At 43.5% G+C, this 23660-nt stretch overlaps 1 protein-coding gene across 5 annotated transcripts in view; it reads right to left on the bottom strand.

Annotated features, from left to right (window-relative positions):
- Nucleotides 1-23660, bottom strand: part of LOC140476887 (cadherin-7-like) — a 151505-nt gene that overhangs the window by 54671 nt on the left and 73174 nt on the right. For all 5 annotated transcript variants that reach the window (XM_072569777.1, XM_072569778.1, XM_072569776.1 and 2 more), the window contains 3 exons: nt 15918-16105; nt 8354-8607; nt 1767-1897 (listed from right to left, as the gene is read on the bottom strand). In XM_072569777.1, coding sequence (XP_072425878.1) covers nt 1767-1897; nt 8354-8607; nt 15918-16105 — 573 coding nt within the window. The remainder of the gene's footprint in view (nt 1-1766; nt 1898-8353; nt 8608-15917; nt 16106-23660) is intronic.

Below are 23660 nucleotides of genomic sequence, written 5' to 3'. Positions count from 1 at the left end.
CTTAGATCATAGAATCATAGAATCCCTACAGTGTGGAAACAGGCCCATAGTCCAAACACATTCACACCGGCCCTCCGAAGAGTGTCCCACCCAGACCCATTCCCCTATTACTCTAATACTAATGCATCTAGCCTACATACCTCTGAACATTATGGGCAATTTAGCATGGCCTATTCACCTAACCTGCACATCTTCAAGCTGTCCTCATAACTGAAGCTTATCATTCCTGGAACTGTTATTCTAAATTGTTTCTACTCCTTCTCCCATGAATTCACATCTTTCCATGGGGCGGCTCGGTGGCTCAGTGGTTAGCACGGCCGCCCTACAGCACCAGAGTCCCAGGTTCGATTCCAGCCTCGGGCAACTCTCTGTGTGGAGTTTGCACATTCTCCAAGTGTCTGCGTGGGTTTCCTCTGGGTGCGCTTGTTTCCTCTCACAATCCAAAGATGTGCCGGTTAGGTGAATTGGCCATGCTAAATTGCCCATAGTGTTCGGTGCATCATTCAGAGGGAAATGGGACTGGGGGGGTTACTCTTTGGAGGGCTGGTGTGGATTTGTTGGGCCGAAGGGCCTGTTTCTACATTGTAGGGAATCTAATAATGTGGTGTCCACAGCTGTCCAGCTGAGGCCTATCAGGAGTCTTATACAAGTTCAGCATCACCTCCCTGCTCTCGTACTCTGTATACCTTTTATTTGTAGGAAATATAGTGGGTGAAAAATAAATTACAGTGACAGAATTAACTCAATTTGAGAAGACACAGCTGTGAAGACAATTGAAATTGGAGAAATTAAATTTGTGCATAAAATGCATATTTCTCTTACTTCTTGTAACTTGGCAACCGAGCAGGGCGAACAAACAGAGAAATAAATATTTAACTGAGAAATCTAGCATTCCATCTGGACACGTCTTGGCTTGGTACGGCAACTGCTCCACCCAGGACTGCAAGAAACTACAGAGAGTTGTGAACACAGCCCAGTCCATCACACAAACCATCCTCCTATCCAAACTGACTGCACCTAGACTTCTCACTGCCTCAGAAAGGCAGCCAATGTCATTAAAGACCCCTCCCATCCCGGCTATAGTCTCTTTCAACCTCACCCATCAGCAGAAGGTGCAAAAGCCTAAAGACTTGTACCAACAGATTCAAGAACAGCTTCTTTCCCGCTGTTATTAGACTTCTGAATGGACCTCTCAAATTTAATGTCGATCTTGCTCTTTAGGCACCTTGTCTGCAGGAGTACCACTGTATTCCTTGCTGTATTCTAAGACCCTAAACCACATCGTACGGTATGATCTGCCTGCAAAACAAAACTTTTCACTCTACCTAGGTACATGTGACAATAATAAATCAAACCAAATCAAATCAAAACAAAGGAGGCCATTCAGCCCCATAAACCTTCAAGATCTTTTCACAGGATCATGGCTCATCTTTATTTTAACTCCACCTGCCCACACTGGTTCTGTACACTCTGATGTTCATGCCAATTAGAATGAAGGGACTAGGTGAAAGTGAAGTCTACAGATGCTGGAGGTTAGAGTCAAGCGTGCGGTGCTGGAAAAGCACAGCAGGTCAGACAGCATCCGAGGAGCAGGAAAATCGACATTTCGGGCAATAAACCCATGGAATCAATGGCCATAACATGGGTTTCAAATATAAGACCTGAGCATGAGAGATTACTATGAAAAGTATTGAATAGGTTACAAGGAAAATGAGAAATAATACATGTTATTTGATAAATTTCAGATGAATACATCAGGGACTTACTTGCTTCTGATGCTGAGATGGTTAAGTTGTACCAAGGGATTTCCTCGCGATCAAGGGGTTGTAATGTGGTTATGGTTCCATTCTTTGTATCAACATTGAAAGATCTGGCATGGTGATGATCAAGGGAGTACCTGCACGATTTACACAGAAGAATTCAGATTTTATCTCTCTCAGCTCTATAACCTGGTGCTAGAAAGTCATGAATGAATACCGGTGTCAAGGATATTGTGTGTAATCTCAACTGGCCAGACATTTCCGACAAAATTAATTTACTCACAAGCATTTGATTCACTCAAGTCCAGCAAGCCTCCTCCCGTGGGGTTTGACACTTTAGCAGCACTAGCTTTCTGTGAAACATTTTGATTTTCAGGCAGGGTTGAGCAGAATTCCCTCAGCATTTCCCAAACATCACTTTTTGGAAGAGTACAGAAACCCGAGTTTTAAAGGATCCAGGATGCTGTCCAAGTGACCTATTCCTCACCCACTCAAAGTTTTTTTCTGAAAAGATAGGGGTTCCTCAAGCAATCTACAGGGCCAGTGGTCCCTAGGGAGCACAAAGTCCCTTTAACATGTTCTATCGTCAGTAGAACCTTGGTTGGACTGTACTTTGAGTATGACATGCTGCTTCGATAGGTGTAAAACCTAAAATAGTAGTAATTCCTCTTTTGGAACTATTAGTATGGTTTTCATGGAAATGTCATCGGCAACTATGTACGCACACACTTTTAGGTATGAACTGAGTTCACCATGAAGGTCCCACCTTCTCCCCCTCAGGTTAAACTTATCAATGTGGAAGGATCACTGGACCTGAAATGTTAACTTTGATTTCTCTTCACAGACCTGCTGAGCTTTTCCAGCAACTTCTGCTTTTGTTTCTGATTCACAGCATCCACTGCCCTTTTGTGTTTTTTTAAACTAATCACTCTCTAATGAGAGAGTAGCCCTTTGGTCCTTTGGGACTATGACAAATTTGCCGCTACTTTTCGGATGGGTCACACCAGATTCCATACTGGGAAAGGGGTTGGACACCATACAGTGGAAGTAGACAGAATAAGCAGGCCTTGGGACCAATGATTCCACAATGCTGACTTAATACCTGAAGAGTCATTATGGAGTAGGAGAAAGCGAGGACTGCAGATGCTGGCGATTAGAGTTGATAGTGTGGTGGTGGAAACGCACAGCAGGTCAGGCAGCATCCAAGGAGCAGGAGAATCGAAATTCCGGGCATAAACCCTTCATCAGGAATGAGTCAATATGGAGTGTAATGCTTCAGCTAATTCTCTCTTGCAATCATAGGTGACTAAACGGAAGGAACGACCCTGTGAATGCTATTTAATGGGATGGTCAACAATGTGCGGGTTAATTTGTGGTTGTGTTTTCCCTGACTGTTGCCATGTTTCTACAAGTGGAAGGTACTTTCTAAAGAAGTTCCAAGGTTCGGGGAGTGGTGTAGCAGGTGGTGAGGGATGTTTCTGCCGACTACAGGTTTCTGCACTGAGGTGTTGTTCCCAGACAGGGATGCACCAGCTCATATTCCTCTTCGGATGCATCATGACATGACGAGTCAGGTTGGGGTCACAGACCTGGAAGACAGAGGACAAAGGGAGAGGTCCCTCACCCTGAGGAGGGGGTTGGAGGTTCAGGATGCAGGTTACCTACCCAAGTCTCAATGAGGAACAACGGCTCAGACATCTACATTTTATGAAGAACTGCGTCATTGAACAGAGAACAGGAACAGGCCCTTCAGTCCATCATGTCTGTGCCGACCATGATACCATTCTAAACTTTGCAAGTGGTCTATATCCCTCTATTCCCTGTCTGTTCATGTGCCTGTCTAAATGCTTCTTCAATGTTGCTATCATTGTTGAAATGTTGCCCCAGCTGTAAACTCAGTGAAGAGAGAGGAGAGCATTGGCTCTGGCTGTGCATGTGACTTGACTCACAATTAGGCAGACATTTTCCAGGCAATACCACGTGATATTTGTAATATCTTCTCGCCTTCTGTTTATTGTTGCAGGGTGAGGTCTTTGTTCAAAACAAAATCCTTTCCAGGATGTCAGTATTGCTGGCTAAGGCTACATTTATTGCCTAGAGGGTAAGATATTGCTGTGGGTCCAGAGTCACATGCAGAATAGGAGATTTTATTTCCAAAAAAGACATCAGCAGATTAAATGGAATTTTATGACAATCAAAAGTGACTACGTGGTCACCAATAAATTATCTTTTACCTCAGGTTTTAATTTTTATGAAATTCAGAAATCACCACCCACCATGGACCCCTACAAAATTCCCTTAGAGTTCATGGATTACTAGGCCAGTGATTTCACTACTACAGTACCACTGACGGCCATTCACTGGTTCAGTTCTCAAGGCAATGCTGTGGCCAATCAGAGTTAATTTGCCTGGTTTAAAGGTTAAAACAATACTTGGCAGTTAACTGTCAATCAGAATTGATTGGTGCATTATCAATGGCAATGCCTCTATCAGACAGCAACCAATCAGCACACTTCTCTCTTAATGGTATAAATGCTGATTGTTTTTTTCCCCTTGCATTTGTATTCTTGCAAACTTCCCTGAATGCATGGTGAAAGCCTTCAGTAAAATGAGTCTTCTTTAAACAATAGACCAATAACTTGGATGAGGGAAACCAATGTAATATTACCAAGTTTGTTAATAACATAAAAATAGGTGATGTTGTGAGTCATGTGGACATTGTAAAGAGGCTTCAGATAATGATTTAAACAGGCTGAGTGAGTGGGCAAATGCATTGAAGCTATCGTATAAAATGGTGTGGAAATGCCAGCATTGGACTGAGGTGGACAAAGTCTGAAGTTAATTCACCTGACGAAGGGGCAGCACTCTGAAAGCTTATGATTTCAAATAAACCCATTGGACAATAACCTAGTGGCCCGTGTGACTTCTGACAATGTAATATGGATAATTGGGAAATTCTCCACATTGGTTGGAAAAACAGAATTGTAGTGTACTTTTTAAATAATGTTGGATTGGGAAATTCTGACGTACATCAGGACCTGGGTGTCCTTGTGCACCAGTCAGTGGAAGCATGTATGCAGGTACAGCAAGTGGTCCAGGAGGTGACTGGCATCTTGACCTTCACTGCAAGAGGTTTTGAATACAAGAGCAAGGACTACAGCTGCACAGGGCCTTGGTGACACCATACCTGGAGTATTGTATACAGTTATGGTTTTCCTACTTGTTCTGGAGGGATTGCAGCAAAGGTTCACCACAATTATTCAGATTGGTATATTTCTCATAAGAGGCAAAAGTCATAAGAGGATTTCTCATAAGAGGAAATGCACAGCAGGTCAGACAGCATCCGAGGAGCAGGAGAATCAAGTTTCGGGTGAAAGCCCTTCATCAGGATGCCTGGAGCTCCATTCTCCTGCTCCTCAGATGCTGCCTGACCTGCTGTGCGTTTCCAGCACCACACTCTCAACTCTGATCTCCAGCATCTGCAGTCCTCACTTTCTGCTAGATCTGTTGTAAGAGGAGAGATAGTGTCAACTGAACTTGTATTCATGGAATTTAGGAGAAGGAGAGAAGGTCTCACTGAAAAATATTTTGTTGAGAATGTCTGTAGTCTCTTTATCCAAATCACTTTTATAAGTTGTAAAAAGGAATTGATGCTCTAGCAATGATCCTTGTGCCACACTATTCATTACATCTTGTAAATGACCTTTTAATGCCTTCTGTCTGTTTTTTGTTAGCTAGCCAATTTTTGACCCATGCCAATATGTTACCCCCTACACCATGATCTTTCATTTTTCTTTATTTGATGTGGTACTATCTCAAATGTCTTCCAGATATCCAAGTCCAGTACAACCACCAGAGTCTCTTTATCCACAGTAAAAGTACTTCTAGCTAGTTTTCTCTTATAATCTAAACTTTTCCCTCCTTATTCAACTTTTACCCACTCTTTGGTGTTTCTGCTACTCTGTCCAATACTCTCACTCACTGGTCTTTGTGCAATTATATATTTTCATTTAAGTTTGATACTATCTTTAATCTCGTTTAGTTAACCACATTTGGTAGGTCCTCTGTTTGGACCTTTCCTTTCCTGTTAGAATGTAACTATTTTGAAAAATTACCTCAAATGTCCACCATTCCACCTCCATTGACTTAGCTCTTAACCATCTTTACTTCAGTTTACTTTGTTAAAAGTCACACAACCACCTGATGAAGGAGCGTCGCTCTGAAAGTGAGAGCTTCCAAATAAAACCGTTAGACTGTAACCTGGTGTTATGTGAATTTTAACTTTGTCCACCTCAGTCCAACATCAGCACCTTCAAGTCAATTTACTTTAGCTCACTCTAAGCATACCCTCATAATTGTCCTCATTTAAGTTTTAAAATCCTAGTCTTGGACCACTCTTCTATTTCTCAAACTGAATGTGAAATTCAACTATATTATGATCACTGCTATCTAAAGGTGCCTTCACTCAGAGGTTATTAATTAATTCTATTATATTACAAAAACATCAGGTTTGGAATAGCATGTTCTCTGAGTGGTTTCAGCAAATGCTGTTCTAAGAAACTATCCCAAAAACATTCGATGGACTCCTCAACTAGGCATTCATTGCCTGCCTGATCTTTCTACTAGATTCAAACCATGCAAAAACAGAAATGGAGAAACTCAGCAGGTCCGACAGCATCAATGGGGAGAAAACTGAATGAGCATTTCGAATTCAGTGACCCATTCTGTGCAGTTAGAAGCTAGGGGAAGTCATTGGAGCTCATTGGTGCAGGTAAATGTTGGAGCTCATACTCAGGGAAATCCTGTGAGTCTCAGATGATGCAGTTTTTAAAAAGTTCATTCATTGGTGGCTAGGCAAACATTTATTGACCACCTCTAATTGCCCAGAGGACAGTTTTATCACAGTCTCCAGAAAATTATTTGGGTCTCTGGGTTACTAACGTTAGTATCACAGGGCCATCCACTCCCCTTTAGTGAAGCTGAGAGTGTGGGTTGACATTGGTGAAGTTCATCGTGATTAGAGGCCAGGACATTACCCTGGGGAAGCTGGAGTGTGGTTTCCATAATACAGGGGAGCACGTGGCCAGGAAAAAGGAACCAAATGATCAGAATGTGAGCAGCCATTGAGGCAATCAATGAGGATGTAACCTTTGGTTAAGTGTTGAAGGTCACTCCTTAATAAATAAACGCAGGTAGACAAGCTGAGGTTAGAATAGTCAGCACAGACTTGGTGGGCCAAAGGGTTTGTTTCTGTCCTTTACTGCTCTATGTTTTAACAATTGTAAAAATAGGATGAGATTTTATAACCGATGGTTTCACTAATATCTTTGCGAATATGAGGAGGGAGGAAAAGTGCAATTGTTTCATGGTAGGGAGAAAGTGAGGACTGCAGATGCTGAACATCAGAGTTGAAAAGTGTGGTACTGGAAAAGCACAGCAGTTCAGGCAGCATCTGAGGAGCAGGAGAGTCGACATTTCGGGCATAAGCCCCTGCTCCTCAGATGCTGCCTGACCTGCTGTGCTTTTCCAGCACCACGCATTTTGACTCTGTTTCATGGTATGTCTGAGTCAGAGATCTGGAAAGGATGGCCTTCAAAATTCAGACTGACATCGAGCAAGGCTAATTGACAACCCTCATCCTATTTACAATCCAATGGTGGTCATCCACCTCCTCAAAAAGTGACTGCCTTCCAGTGACCTTATTAGATACTGCTGAAACGGAAAAATCTTTAACCTCAGCCGCCTCTGTACCTGAACAGTGCATTGCACCGTTTTGAATATTAAGCCTGTTGGACTATAACCTGGTGTTGTGTGATTGCTAACTGTATGGAGAAGCAGAGTCAATGGTAACAATTGCTGGATTACTGTGTTTCCCTGGAGTTGTGCGGATTCCAGAAATTGACGTCAATTTCACAGGCGTTAAAAAAAGGTGAACAGTAACAGTTCTGCAAACACTGCAAAGTCCAGGCCAAATTCTTTTTATTCTTGGTCATGGCTTCCTCTGCATCACATCCACATCTTACTTAATGAGTCGAGCAAGGTGTTTCACAGTTAATTTTGTCTTTCCTATCAGTACACACTTCAATACTAAGGGACAATTGAAAATGGTGTCGCTCTCACTTGGTTCCCAGTTCTCAACAGAAGTCTGGTGCATCTCTTAATATTGCTGTCTTGTTTGTTGTAATATTGACACCAGAATTCTATTGACTTGAACAGATAGGTTTGACACATTGCACCTGAGTCCACTTACAGAAACAGCAGACAATGCCAGAAGAGGTGAAATATGAGAAGAAATATCAGTGCAATCATGTCAGTCATGAATAAGCAATGAGACACTTGGAAGTCAATCATTTTCTTAGAGAAAATGTTGGAAACCTAACGCGTAAAAGCTAATAATGGTCCCCACTTTAACTATTCAGCGGTTCTCACAAACCGACTTGAATGTTTTATATTGCTTAAAGTGGCATAGCTTAACATTTGCAATTTTCTCTCAGTTTTGAGAATGGAATTGCAATCCGCACAGGGACGGATGGGAAGTTTCCACACTGTTCCACAGAATTGGCAATCAACTCTTCAGTTGAAGCATCACCTACCTGATTGAGTTGTTCGCTGCATCTGGGTCCCTTGCTGTCACCACCCCAACAAAGGCACCAGCCTCTCTGTTTTCTTCAATCTTGAAAATGTATTCAGGAGACACAGAGACCGGTGGCTCATCGACATCCAGCACATTGATTTTGACATTTGTGATATCTTTAAATGGTCCGAGGTTGAGGAATCGAGGATCAATGTGTTTGTTGATTGCTGCCACTCTGGTGTTAAATCTCCCCTTGCTCTCATAGTCCAATGGCTGTAGCAAAGCACAGACACAGCATCTGCCCTCCATTATTCATCATTGGCTCCAAAAGCATTCGTTTATTGATCAATCACACACTCCAAGACATATCACTTGCCACTGACCTGATTAATCAGTCGCCTTATATTTAGACTTCTAACTAATTTTGTCCTTTATTTTTAATTAGTTCTTAGAATATGGGCTTCACTGGTAAGTATGGCCTCTATTAATCATCACGAGGTACCTGGTGTGCAGTATAAATGAGGTGGCTTGCTAGGCTGTTTTGGGGAGCAATCATGGGCGAATTCGTTAATACACACTAAACTCTGAGGGGATTCGTCAAGTTAATTGTAGACAAGATGATTCCCCGGCCCATAAAAAAGATCTCAAATCAGGGGACCCAGTCTCAGAATAAAGGCAAAAATCATGCAACACCAGGTTATAGTCCAACAGGTTTATTTGAAATCACGAACTCCGAAAGCTTGTGATTTCAAATAAACCCTGTTGGATTATAATCTGTTGGCAGGCGATTTTTGTATTTGTCCACCCCAGGATGACATCGGCACCTCTGCATCATGAGTCTCAGAATAAGAAGAGAATGATTTATGAGATCAGGAGGAATTCTTTCACTCAGAAAGTGCTGAATCTTTGGAGTTTTGTGCCCCAGAGGCACAGTCACTGAGTGTGCTGAAGAAAAGAGATTGACAGATTTCTAGATGTTAGGAAGTACCAAGGAATGGTGTGGGAGAATGAGGTTGAGGTGGGCAATTTAGCAAATGGCAGAGAGGGTTCAAGGGCTGAATGGTCTAGTCCTGCTCCAACGTCCCTTGTTCCTCATGGTGTGGGCTGAGAATCCTGGCAAAGCTGATGTCCACTGGAATTGAGAAGAGTAAGGGGCAACTTGATTAAGTAAACATGACCTTGGGGTCAGGGAGGGGTGACTTGATTAAAGTATACATGAGGACCTCACTTACCACCCCACCAACCTCCATATACATCGTATCATCCGTGGTCATTTCCGCCACCTCCAAACGGACCCCACCATCAGGGATATATTTCCCTCCCCTCCCCTATCAGCGTTCCAAAAAGACCACTCCCTCCGTGACTCCCTTGTCAGGTCCACACCCCTCACCAAACCAACCTCCACTCCCGGCACCTTCCCCTGCAACCACAAGAAGTGCAAAACTTGCACCCACACCTCCCCCCTTACCTCCCTCCAAGGCCCCAAGGGATCCTTGCATATCCACCACAAATTCACCTGCACCTCCACACACATCATTTATTGCATCCGCTGCACCCGATGTGGCCTCCTCTATAATGGGGAGACAGGCCGCCTACTTGCAGAACGTTTCAGAGAACACCTCTGGGACACCCGGACCAACCAACCCAACCGCCCCGTGGCTCAACACTTCAACTGCCTCTCCCACTCCACCAAGGACATGCAGGTCCTTGGACTCCTCCATCGCCAGACCATAGCAACACGATGGCTGGAGGAAGAGCGCCTCATCTTCTGCCTAGGAACCCTCCAACCACAAGGGATGAACTCAGATTTCTTCAGTTTCCTCATTTCCCCTCCCCCCTCCTTGTCTCAGTCAAATCCCTCAAACTCAGCACCGCCTTCCTAATCTGCAATCTTCTTCCTGACCTCTTCGCCCCCACCCCCTCTCCAGCCTATCACCCTCACCTTGACCTCCTTCCACCGCCCCTCCCCCAAGTCCCTCCTCCCTACCTTTTATCTTAGCCTGCTGGACACACTTTCCTCATTCCTGAAGAAGGGCTCATGCCCGAAACATCGATTCTCCTGTTCCTTTGATGCTGCCTGACCTGCTGTGCTTTTCCAGCAACACATTTTCAGCTGAAGTATACATGACCCTGGAGTTGGGGAGTGGGTGACTTGATTAAAGTATACATGATTCTGGGGAAGCAGAGGTGACTTAGAACATAGAACATTGAATAATACAGCACAGAACAGACCCTTAGGCCCTCGATGAACTAATCTAAGCTCATCCCCCTAGACTATCCCATCATCATCCATGTTCTTATCCAAGGATTGTTTAAATGTCCCTAATGTGGCTGCGTTAACTATGTGGCTGCGTTAACTACATCGGCAGACAGGGCATTCCACCCCCTTACCACTCTCTAAGTGAAGAACCTGCCTCTGACATCTGTCTTAAATCTATCACCCCTCAATTTGCAGCTATGCCCCCTCGTGCAAGCTGACGTCATCATCCTAGGAAAAAGACTCACTGTCCACCCTATCTCATCCTCTGATCATCCTGTATATCTCGATTAAATCCCCTCTGAGCCTTCTTCTCTCCAATGAGAACAGACCCAAGTCTCTCAGCCTTTCCTCATATGATCTTCGCTCTAGACCAGGCAACATCCTGGTAAATGTCTTCTGCACCTTTTCCAATGCTTCCACATCCTTCCTGTAATGGAGCAATCAGAACTGCACAGAATATTCCAAGTGAGGCCACACTAGGGTTTTGTACAGTTGCAGTATGACATCACGGCTCTGGAACTCAATCCTTCTATTAATAAAACCTAACACACTGTATGCCTTCTTAACAGCACTAACAACCTGGGTGGCAACTTTCGGGGATCTATGTACATTGACTCTAAGATCCCTCCGCACTACCAAGAATTTTTCCATTGACCCAGTATTCTGCCTTCCTGTTATTCCTCTCAACGTGAATCACCTCACATTTATCTGCATTGAACTCCATTTGCCACCTCTCAATCCAATTCTGCAGTTTATCCAAGTCCCCCTGCAACCTGCAACATTCTTCCACACTGTCCACTACTCCACCGACTTTAGTGTCATCTGAAAATTTACTAACCCATCTACCTATACCTGCGTCCAAGTTATTTATAAAAATGACAAACAGCAGTGGTCCCAAAAATGATCCTTGTGGCACACCACTAGTAACCAGACTCCAGGCGGAATACTTTCTATCAACAACCACTCGTTGCCTTCTTACAGAGAGCCAGTTTCTAATCCAAACTGCTAAATCACCCTCAATCCCATGCCTCTGCATTTTCTCCAACAGCCTACCATGTGGAATCTTATCAAAAACTTTACTGAAGTCCATGTATACCACATCAACTGCCCTACCCTCATCTACATGCTTGGTCACCTTCTCAAAAAACTCAATGAGATTTGTGACACATGACCTGTGCTTGCTGAAGCCATATTGACTATCTGAAATCAAATCGTTGCTTGCTAGATGATTATAAATCTTATCTCTTATAATCCTTTCCCAACATTTTCTGACAACCGACTTAAGGCTCACTGGTCTATAATTACCTGGGTCGTCTCTATTGCCCGTCTTGAACAAGGGCACAACATTTGCAATCCTCCAGACCTCTGGTACTAAACCTATAGACAATGAGGACTCAAAGATCAAGACCATAGGCTCTGCCATCTCCTCCCTAATTTCCCAGACAATCCTCGGATAATCCCATCTGGCCCAAGGGACTACTTTCACACATTCTAGAACTGATAACACCTCCTCCTTATTAACCTTAATCCTTTCAAGTCCAATACCCATATCTCAGTCTTATCCTCTACAATATTCTCCTTTACCTGAGTGAAAACAAATGAGAAATATTCATTTAGCAACTTTCCCATCTCCACAGGGTCCATAGGTTTAATTAGCCTTATTCCTACCCTAGTTTAGATTAGAGTGGTGCTGGAAAAGCACAGCAGGTCAGGCAGCATCCGAGGAACAGGAAAATCGATGTTTCAGGCAAAAGCCCTTCATCAGGAATAGAGGCAGGGAACCTCCAGGGTAGAGGCTCCACTCTGCAGGAACCCTGCCTCTATTCCTGATGAAAGGCTTTAGTCTGAAACATCGATTTTCCTGCTCCTCGGATGCTGCCTGACCTGCTGTGCTTTTCCAGCAGCACTCTAATCTAAACTTTGGTTTCCAGCATCTGCAGTCCTTACTTTTGCCTATTCCTACCCTAGTCATCCTTTTATTCCTCACATACCTATAGAAAGCTTTAGGGTTCTCATTTATTCTAACTGCTAAAGACTGCTTATGTCCTCTCTTTGCTCTTCTTAACTCTCCCTTTAATCCTTCCTAGCTAATCTATAACTCTCCATTACCTCATTTGAAACATCACGTCTCAAAGTCACATAAGCCTCCCTCTTCCACTTAACAAGAGATACAATTTCTTATAGTAAACCACGATTCCCTTACCTTATCACTTCCTCCTTGCCTGACGGGGACATACCTATCAGAGACGTGCAATATCTGCTCCTTCAACCAGCTTCACATGTCGACTGTCCCCATCCCCTGAATTGTGGTCCCCCATTCTATGCCTCCTAAGGCTGACCTAAACGCATTATAATTGCCCTTCCCCCATCTATAACTCTTGCCCTGTGGCATGTACCTATCCCTTTCCATCACTAAACTAAACATAACCAAATTATGGTCATATCTAAATAGTTAACTTACACTATAAATAACAAGGGACCCAACAACAAAGCTTGTGATATGCTACTGGACACAGGCTTCCAGTCACAAAAATATCTTTTGGCCATCACCTTCTGTCTTCTGTTATTAAAATCAATTTTGGATTCAGTTTGCCAAATATCCTGGATTCCGTGGGCTCTCAATTGGTCTCTAATGTGAGAGATAATCAGAGGCCTTATGAAGTCCACGTCGACAACACTTACTGCTTTACTCTCATCTCCTCGGAAAACTTAACCAACCCTAGAAAACAAAATCTCCCCCTTATAAAGCTATGCTGACTTACCTTCATTAATCTTTGCCTTTCTAAGTGGAGATTGATTCTGTTCCTCAGAATATTTTTCCAAAAGCTTCCCTACCACTGACGTTGGAATCACCAGCCCGAAGTTTTCTGGCTTATCCCTACCACCTACATTCAGCAATTCTACCACATTAGCTAACCTCCAGTTCTCCCTCAGCCTTCTGTGCCCAGAGAAGATTTGTAAGTTAACACCACAGGCCTCTGTAATCTCCTTCCTTGCCTCCCACAGCAGCCTTGGATACATTTTATCTGGGCCTAGGGACTCAGACACTTTCAAGCCTGCTAAAACCACTCATATCTCCTCTCACTCAATGCTAATTTTTTCAAGTATGACACAATCTCCCTCCTTGATTACTACACCGACGTCTAAATAATTAATACAGATGGAAAGCTATGTTCTCTGACTCCACCTACACTTTGGTCCCTAATTGGCCGCATTATATTCCCAGTTATCCTCTTCCCTCTAATGTACATATAAAATGTCCTTGGCCTTTCCTTTATTTTATGTTCATGATTTTCAAGCATCTTTATCATTTTCCCTGTACTTTATAATTGACTCTGGAGTTTCTGCTGTTCCGAGCCCTTGAGATCTACCATACAATTCCCTCTTTATCCTTGGCCAATCCTGTCCATTCCTTGATCGTCAGGGTTTATGGACATTTTGGTCCCATCCTTCACCTTTAAGGGAATGTGTTGGCCCTGCCCTCTCACACTTACCGTTTTGAATGATTCCCATGAAGTACTTTGGAAATAGAACCTGTCCGGACTCAAGATTGGGATGCAGACAGACTCTAACCTCACAGCTTTAACACTGTCTGAACTGGGATGTCACCTTTTTTTGGGGGGTTAAAACATTATCTCGAGAATGTGACTTAAAAGAAGTTCTGGAATTTACATATTAATGAACCGAAATCTGCAACTCATCCTAAAAGGTGGAAGACTTAACAGCAATCTAGATTTGTTCAGTATATCATTTTAATTACATGACACTGTGGACTTTTGCTATAAATTCTGTGTCTTATGATCCTGCTCCACTAGCTACCTGATGAAGGAGCAGTGCTCTGAAACCTAGTACTTCCAAATAGACCTGTTGCACTATGACCTGATGTTGAGTGACTTTTAACTTTGTCCCATGAAATAGTTTTTTTCCTGCAAGTTGCTGCACCCAGTCTGTTTTGGCCAGATCCTGTCTCATCATATTGAAATCAGTCTTTCCTCACTTCAGAACATTTATTTCTAATTTGTCTTTGTGCCTATCCATTACCATCTTAAGTGTGACTGAGTTATGATCACTATCAGCAAAATGCTCGTCACCCCCCACAATCTGAAATATGGACACTTGAATGCAAACCCAGACTTGTTCCCTCAGATTATGATCCAACTGTTTCTATCTCTCCCTGACTGTTTGGGAGTCCTAAGTACCCCTCCAGCAAGGTGATATCTCCCCCCACTTTTATTTTTAAAACCTACACATATGGCCTCAGTTGAGGAACTTTTTAAGCTATTGTCCTTCCTTATTGCAGTAATTGGTTCCTTGATCAACAGTCCAACACATCCCTTTTACATGCCTCTGTGCCCCAAAATACTGAGCTACCAGACCTGTCGCTCAGTCATGTCTCTATGTTAGCAAAGATGTCTTCTCCCCATATGTTACTCATACATTCATCTGCCTTACTCACAATGCTCCTTGCATTAAAGTAAGTGCCACCCATGCTCCCTTGTGCCTTAAGGCAAAAGTGAGGACTGCAGATGCTGGAGATCAGAGTCTAGATTAGAGTAGTGCTGGAAGAGCACAGCAGATCAGGCAGCATCTGAGGAGCAGGAAAATCGACATTTCGGGCAAAACGCCCTTCATCAGGAATCGATTCCTGATGAAGGGCTTTTGCCTGAAACATCGATTTTCCTGCTCCTCGGATGCTGCCTGATCTGCTGTGCTTTTCCAGCACCACCCTTGTGCCTTAACTTGACTAGAAACACATTCATACTTCCTGGCTGACTTGTTTTATCTGCCATAATTATCTGAACATCACCCTGTGTTATACATGGACTCCATATTCCCTTCCTCTGGCAAAGTAGAGTAAATCTCCACTAACAGCATTCCTAACTACCCTTTGACGAATGGCTTGCAGAGCCATTTTAGAGTTAATCACATTGCTGTGGTCTGGAGTCATATGTTGGCCAGTCCAGATAAGGATGGCAGATTTCCTTCCCTAATGGACATTGATGAACTAAATGGGTTCTTGTAGCAATCGGTAGTGGTTTGATGATCACTATTTCTGACACTAGAGCTTATTTGTCTGAAATATTTATTTAGTTATGATCAATGAATCAAACATATTTGAGTCGCCCCAGTCTGATAGCAGGATTTGAGCTCATGACGTCAGCAAACTAGTCTGTCAGTGTAGCAATATTATCACCATGTCACCTGCTCCCTCCATGAAGCAGCACACATTTGTTATTTTTAGCTGAAAAGAGAAGCTGCATTATTAGCGACAAAAGACAGGTTGGATCAAAGACAATCTCAGGATATTCCTGTTAAATCTGACCTTCTTTAACTTGATGACACCTTCCTGGGTCTTCCTGTCGGTAAATACAACAAATGAATCTGAACTATCTCCAGCTTCAACCACGTAGTCCATTTCTGCATTTTGTCCAATATCGACATCTGTTGCCATGATCCTCCCGATGGTGGATCCAATACTGCCTGACTCCAGAACAGAGAAGTGATACAGCTCTGAAACAAGAGGTGGTTGATATAGGAGTGATTTGATCAGTCCTGGTGATCAATAGTTAGCAGTACACCCTACTACATAGAGAGTGGTACGTGTATGGAATGAACTGCCAGAGGATGTGGTGGAGACTGGTACAACTGCAGCATTTAAGAGGCATTTGGAAGGGTATGTGAATAGGAAGGGTTTGGAGGGATATGAGCCGGGTGCTGGCAGGTGGGTCTAGATTGGGTTGGGATATCTGGTCGGCATGGATTGGTTGGACTGAAGGGTCTGTTTACATGCTGTACATCTCTATGACTCTATGACCCTATGAGATCGCAGGCCATTGCACATTGTTATGGACCAGACCAGACTCTTCAAGATATTCAGAAGGTAATATGGACCCTAACCTTTTCTTATTTCATCAGTAAATATGAGGTATTGTGTTCCAGATGCAACTCAATTGGTCAAACTACTCGATATGAAGCAAAATACAATTTATTCAAACACGAAATTCAAAGTGCAACAAGAGAAAGGGGAGCGTGGAATAACTTAACTCTATTGGAAAACATAACAGAATAAGAGATACAGTAACTATTACATGCCATAAACACACCCTCAGCAAAAGGCAAATTCAGAAATTAGATTGTCTCATATGCAGTTCTTCAATCCAGGAGGAAAGTGCATCAAAAGACAATTCAGAGAGAGTGAGAGTATAGCATCTGGGAGGGAGTCACTGCCTTCCCAACCCTGCTGAGATCCCAGCCAACAACTGCTGCAAGTTAAAGTTAAAAATCCTGGATCTGTGGGTGTGAACTTGACCACACCCATTCTGGCTGCTTCTATTCTTACAATTTAAAAAACAATACACAACCAGGGCTTCACAAGTTGTTAATCTTCTCATAAATTGCTTGCTTCCTGCCGCCAAATCTCTGTCTAAACAAAACCAGGATAAAATAACACGCACCCCTCCCCCCACATTAAAGCCTCAGCAGACATGACCAGTCTAAATTTATTTGGCTTCAGAGAATCCCCACAGTGTGGGAGCAGGCCATTCAGCCCATAAAGTCCACACCAACCCTCTGAAGAGCATCCCACCCAGACACACTATCTTACCCTATCCCTGTGACCCTGCATTTCCCATGGCTAACCCTCCAAACTTGCACATCCTTAGACACTATGGGAAATTTACCTAACCTGAACACCTTTGGACTGTGGGAGGAAACCCCCGCAGACACAGGGAAAATGCGCATACTCCACACAGGCAATCACCCGAGGCTGGAATTGAACCCAGGTCCCTGGTGCTGTGAGGTGGCAGTGCTGCCCCTTAACATATAATAATTAGACAGTAAGAAGAAGGTAGTCAAGTTGTACATTGAGAGTGCTTTTTACGGCTAGTTATGGAATAGGGAAAAGCAAACAGTTACTAGTTTCAAGACAGATGCAGAACCACAGACTGGCATTGACGAGGGAAGAGCCTCTGCTGTGGTTACAATTAGGAAATTGCACACACAATTGATTCATGCTGGTTAAATTAGCTCATCAAAACATAACTGTATCACACTGACGACAAAATCTTGCATGCACCGGGGCACTTAAAAATAACTATTTCATTTTTATTCTTTGCGTCAATGAATGGTAACCCAGAGAGACTAAAAAAAGGTCTGTTTTTGTTTAGGGTGCCCATTCATTTAATGAGGACTGTCCTGTTTTTTTTGATCAGATTTGTGAGTGTCACTGTGCAGGCCAACATTCATGGCTATTCCCTCACAGCCCTTGAGGAGGCAGAGGTGAGCCGTCTTCTTGTTCAGATGGTGCAGGGTCCAGTTTGGAAGGGCCTTCCCAGATTTTGATTCAGGGGCAGTGAAGGAACAGAGGTATAGTTTGAAGCCAGGACTGTGTGCTGCTTGGTGGAAATTGCATGTGGTGCTGTTCCTCACACAGCCCTTGTCCTTCGTGGTAAAATCACAAAAAAAAATTTGAACAAACAATACTGAACCACCTTGTTGCTGCTGCTAAGTGCTAGTCAGTTCTCTAGTAAGTAAAACAATGTTTGATACAAGAATCCTTTGAACCTGTGCCAATCAATGCTCTGCATATCGCTGAGATTTGATTTGATTTAACTGATTATTGTCACACGTACCTCGGTACAGTGAAAAATTTTTGTTTCCTGTGCAGTACAAGCAGATCATACCATACAAAGTGCATTAGTGTGACAGAACAGAGTGAGAAATACAATGCTATGGCTGTAGAGAAGGTGCACAGAGAGCGAGATCAACGTTAAATTAAAAAATTGAGAGGTCCACTCAGAAGTCTAATAACAGTGGGGAAGAAGCTGTTCTGAAAAAAACTATTAAGTTTTATATCTCTTGCCGGATGAAAGAGGTTGAAAGAGATTTTCACCAGGGAGAAATTGAACACACCTTGAAGAGTAACCATGAGCCAATGCTGGTGAGTCTGTCACCCTTGAGGTTGTTGTTGGCAATGTGTGATGGTCCTGGTGAATTATTTTCTTTGTTGGAAGTGAACATGATGGGCTAAGCCAGTAGTTTTCAGCTCATGTCCATAGCCCGGAGGAGAGTCGAGTATCAAGCACATTACTTCTGGGCCTGAATTCACAGCCAAAGCAGGCAAGGCGAGCATATCCCTCAGATCCACAAATTTTATAGCTTCCCGTGAAATCAAACCTTCGAAACTCCAGTGAATATACTCCCAAACCCCGTCCAGTCTCAATTCATGCTTCAACCTTACCATTCCATCTGCTCATGTTTAATTTTGGGATGAATCTTGGAATCCCTGCATGTGGAAGCAGGCCATTCAGCCCATTGAATCCACACCAAACCCCTGAAGAGCATCCCATCCAGACCCAAACCCTTACCCTAGCCCTGTAACCCTGCATTTCCCATGGTTAATCCACCCAGCCTGCATATTCCTGAACATTATGGGGCAATTTAGTATGGCTAATCCACCTAACCTGCACATCTTTGGACTGTGGGAGGAAACCAGAGCACCCAGATGAAACCTACGCAGACACGGGGAGAAACTCCACACAGACAGTCACTCAACACTGGAAATGATTCCAGATCCCTGGTGCTGTGAGGCAGCAGTGCTAACTACTGAGCCACCGTGCTGCCCTAAACAGGTTGAAACGACCTTCTCCATGAAGTTCCAAGAATTCACTATTTCCCGGATGCCCAAACCGTGAGGCCGAGAGAGAATGAAACAGCTTTTCCCAGCTTCCTCTTCAATCTCGGGAGTAGAGCTGAAAATCCAAACACCTCACAGCTGTCTGCAGCACTTTCAGACTCTCAGATAAAAATGGCAATTCTTCATGTGTGACAAGGGAGTACCAACAGTCCATTTGCTCACCGATGCCAATCACAGAGGAGACAGTCCTCAGCCAATTTAATACTTATACTTTTCCTGAACACCATTTTCTTTCTCCCTATCCATTCCTTGCTTCAGCCAACAGTATCCTATTTTTGAGCTATTACTTTTACAGGGTGCTCTATCAATTGGCTGCTCTATTAAGATATTAGACAATTTATTCATATGATTAGTTCCAGCAAGATGGTGAGATAATTCTTCAATCTGCTTTGGTCTGCAGTGAGCAAAGATTCATGCTTGATACTCATTTCAATTGCTCAGAAATCCAGTGAATTATCTGATCAGTGTTTGGTCGAGTTATTCAGATGAGGTAATAAATCGTGGTGTGAGCCATGAGCAGAAATGACCGTTTTAAGTTCAGCAGAGAGATGTTCCAGCAGGTAGATATGCAATGATCCCTGGGGGCTCAGCATAAAATAACAATCTGCAACTGGGATTCTCCAGTCAGCAGATAACGTTCAAAGCAAAATTGATTTGTATATTTCTGAGGAGGAATCTTTGGCATTGCACTAAAGATATCAGTGTGTCCATTCTGAGGTCCACAGCTATTGATTACCCTGTTAATTTCAGGCACTTCCAATTTCTCCAACCACTGACAGACTTTGGAGATCCGCTCAGTGGCTGTAGAAATTAGGGGGAATGTAGATCAGAATTCCCAAAATCCTAAAAGTACTAGTTCTGAGTGGGACCTTATGCAGTCAGAGATATTGATAAGGTTGGAATGATTCAATGATGAGGTCCACAATGATGATGAGATCCATAACTTTTCTTCCTGTCCAGGAGCAGTGGGAGACAGAGCAGAGGTGACATTGGAGACCAGGAGGTTGCCAAGATGGTAGTGATCTCAGGATTGCTCCCAGTGCAACATACTGGCCAGGGTAGAAATGAAAGAATAGGCAGGATGAGCACGTGTCTTGAGGGATGGTGCAGGAGGGAGGGGTTCAAATCTGTGGGACATTAGGACCAGTTCTGGGGAAGGTGGGATTATTAAAAATTGGATGATCTACACCTGAAACAGACTGGAACTAATGTCCTTGGGAGAGTTTTTGCTACTGCTGTTGGGAGATTTTAAACTAATGTGGCAGGGGGCTGGGAGCCAGGAGAGAAGACTAGTAGACACTGAGGTGGAAACTAGAGACTATAAGGATCATGAAGTTAGCATTACCAAGGGGAAGAGTAGGCAGAGAGCAATTGAATGTAAAAGAACTGGCAACCTGAAGTGCATATACCTTAATGCAATGAGTCGGGTATGACAGAGGCCTGGGAGTATGATGTTATTGTGATCACAGAGACTCGGTTGAAGGAAGGGCATGATTGGCAACTAAATATTCCAGAATATAGATGCTTCAGATAGGACAGGGAGGGAAGTAAAAGAAGAGGAGGAGGTGCATTGCTGGTCAGGGGTAATATCACGGCTGTGCTAAAGGAGGACACTATGGAGGGCTTGAGCAGTGAGGTATTATGGGTAGAGCTGAGAAATAAAAAGGGTGCAGTTACACTATTGTGTCTGTATTATAGGCCTCCCAACAGTGAGCTTGGGATAGAAGAACAAATAGGTAAACAGATTATGGAAAGAGGCAACAGGGTGGTGGTGATGGGAGATTTTACTTTTCTCAACATTAATTGGGATACGTTTAGTTTCAGAGGTCTGGATGGGGCAGAATTTGTAAGGAGCATCCAGGAGAGTTTTCTAGAGCAGTAAATCAATACTCCGACGAGGGAAGGAGCCAAATTGGACCTGGGGTTGGAGAATGAGCCAGGCTAGGTGGTCGAAGTTGCAGTGGGGAATTTCTTTGGGAATAGTGACCACAATTCTGTAAGTTTTAGAACACTTGTAGACAAACCTGAGAGTAGTCCTAAGGGAAGAGTATTAAACTGGGCCAAGGCCAATTATATAAAAATTCGGCAGGAGCTGGGAAATGTGGATTGGACACAGCTATTTGTAGGGAAGTCAACATTTGAGGTGTGGGAGGCTTTCAAAGATAAGTTGACGATAGTGCAGGATGGACATATCCCTTTGAAAACAAGAGATAGAAAAGGCAAGATTCATGAACCTTGGATGAAAGGAGAAATTGTATGACTAGCCAAGAGGAAAAGGGAAGCATGCATAAGGTTGAGGCAGCTAAGAACAGAACAGGCCCTGAAAGAATATCGGAAGAGTAGGACAAGTCTTAAATGAGGAATCAAGCGGGCTAAAGGTGGTCATGAAATAACTTAGCAAGCAGAACTAAGGAGAATCCCAAAGCATTTTATTCATATACAATAAGCAAGAGGGTAACTACAGAAAGGGTTGGTCCACTACAGGATAAGGAAGGAAGGTTGTGTGTTGTAACTGAGAAAATGGGTGAGATTCTGAATGATTACTTTGCATCAGTGTTCACTGAGGAGAGGTTCATGATGAATGTTGAGATTAGAGATAGAAGTTTGATTAATCTGGATCATGTTGACATAAGTAGGGAAGATGTGTTGGGTAGGCTAAAGGATATTAAGGTGGACAAATCCCCAGGACCGGATGGGATCTATCCCAGGTTGCTGAGGGAGGTGAGAGAGGAAATAACTGGGACCCTGACAGATGTCTTTGTGGCATCCTTAAATACAGGTGAGGTGCCGGAGGACTGGAGGGTTGCTCATGTGTCCCCTGTACAAGAAGAGTAGTAGGTATGTTCCGGGTAACTACAGACCAGTGAGCCTGACGTCAGTGGTGGGAAAGTTGCTGGTGGAGGTACTGAGGGATAAAATCTATTTATATTTGAAAACGAATGGGCTTATCAGTGATAGGCAACATGGTTTTGTGTGGGGGAGACCGTGCCTTACCAACTAAATAGAGTTCTTTGAGGAAGTGACCAAGTTGATAGATGAAGAAAGTGCTGTAGACATCATACAGAACTGTCTCAAAGATAGAAGACAAAGGGATGTGGTGGAGGGTTGTTTTTCAGACTGGAGGCCTGTGACCAGTGGAGTGCCACAAGGATCGGTGCTGGGTCCCCTACTTTTTGTCATTAACATAAATGATTTGGATGCCAGCATAAGTGTTATAGTTAGTAAGTTTGCAGATGACACCAAAATTGGAGGTGTAGTGGACAGCAAAGAGGGTTACCTCTGATTACAACGGGATCTTGACCAGATGGGCCAATGGGCTGAGAAACGGCAGATGGAGTTTAATTCAGATAAATGTGAGGTGCTGCATTTTGGGAAAGCAAATCTTAGCAGGACTTGTATGATTAATGGTAAGGTCCTAGGGAGTGTTGCTGAACAAAGAGACCTTGGATAGGGTAAATAGGCAAGGTCTTTTGCCTGGGGTGGGAGAGTCCAGAACGGGAGGGCATAGGTTTAAGGTGAGAGGGGAAAGATATAAAAGAGACCTAAGAGGCAACTTTTTTATACAGAGGGTGGTACTTGTATGGAATGAGCTGCCAGAGGAAGTGATGGAGGCTGGTACAATTGCAACATTTAAGAGGCATTTGGATGTGTATATGAATAGGAAGGGTTTGGAGAGATATGGGCCAGGTGCTGGCAGGTGGGACTAGATTGGGTTAGGATATCTGGTCGGCATGGGCGGGTTGGACCGAAGGGTCTCTATGACTCTCTGACTCTATATACATGGATTTTAGTAAAGCATTTGATAAGGTTCCCCATGGTAGACTAAAGCAGAAAGTGAAGTCACATGGTGTGTAGGGTGTTCTAGCTAGGTGGATGAAGAACTGGTTGAGCAACAGGAGACAGAGAGTAGTAGTTGAAGAGAGTTTCTCGAAATGGTGTTCCGCAGGGATCAGTGCTGGGGCCACTGTTGTTTGTGATATACATAAATGATCTGGAAGAGGGCACTGTTGGTATGATCGGCAAGTTTGCAGATGACATGAAGATTGGTGGAGTAGCAGAAGGTATAGGGGACTGTCAAGGAATACAGGAGAATATAGATAGACTGGAGAGTTGGGCGGAGAAGAGGCAAATGGAGTTCAATCCGGGCAAATGTGAGGTGCTCATTTTGGAAGGTCTAATTCGAGAGCGAACTATACTATAAATGGAAGTGCCTTGGGAAACGTTGATGAGCAGAGAGATCTGGGAGTTCAGGTCCATTGTACCCTGAAGGTGGCTGCACAGGTGGATAGAGTGGTCAAGAAGGCATATGGTATGCTTGCCTTCATCAGACGGGGTATTGAGTATAAGAGCTGGCAGGTCATGTTAAAATTG

This window comes from Chiloscyllium punctatum, chromosome 5 (assembly GCF_047496795.1).
Source record: "Chiloscyllium punctatum isolate Juve2018m chromosome 5, sChiPun1.3, whole genome shotgun sequence".
Lineage (NCBI taxonomy): Eukaryota > Metazoa > Chordata > Chondrichthyes > Orectolobiformes > Hemiscylliidae > Chiloscyllium > Chiloscyllium punctatum.
Note: the sequence above shows the minus strand (reverse complement) of the source record. Positions and strands in the feature narration are given on the sequence as shown.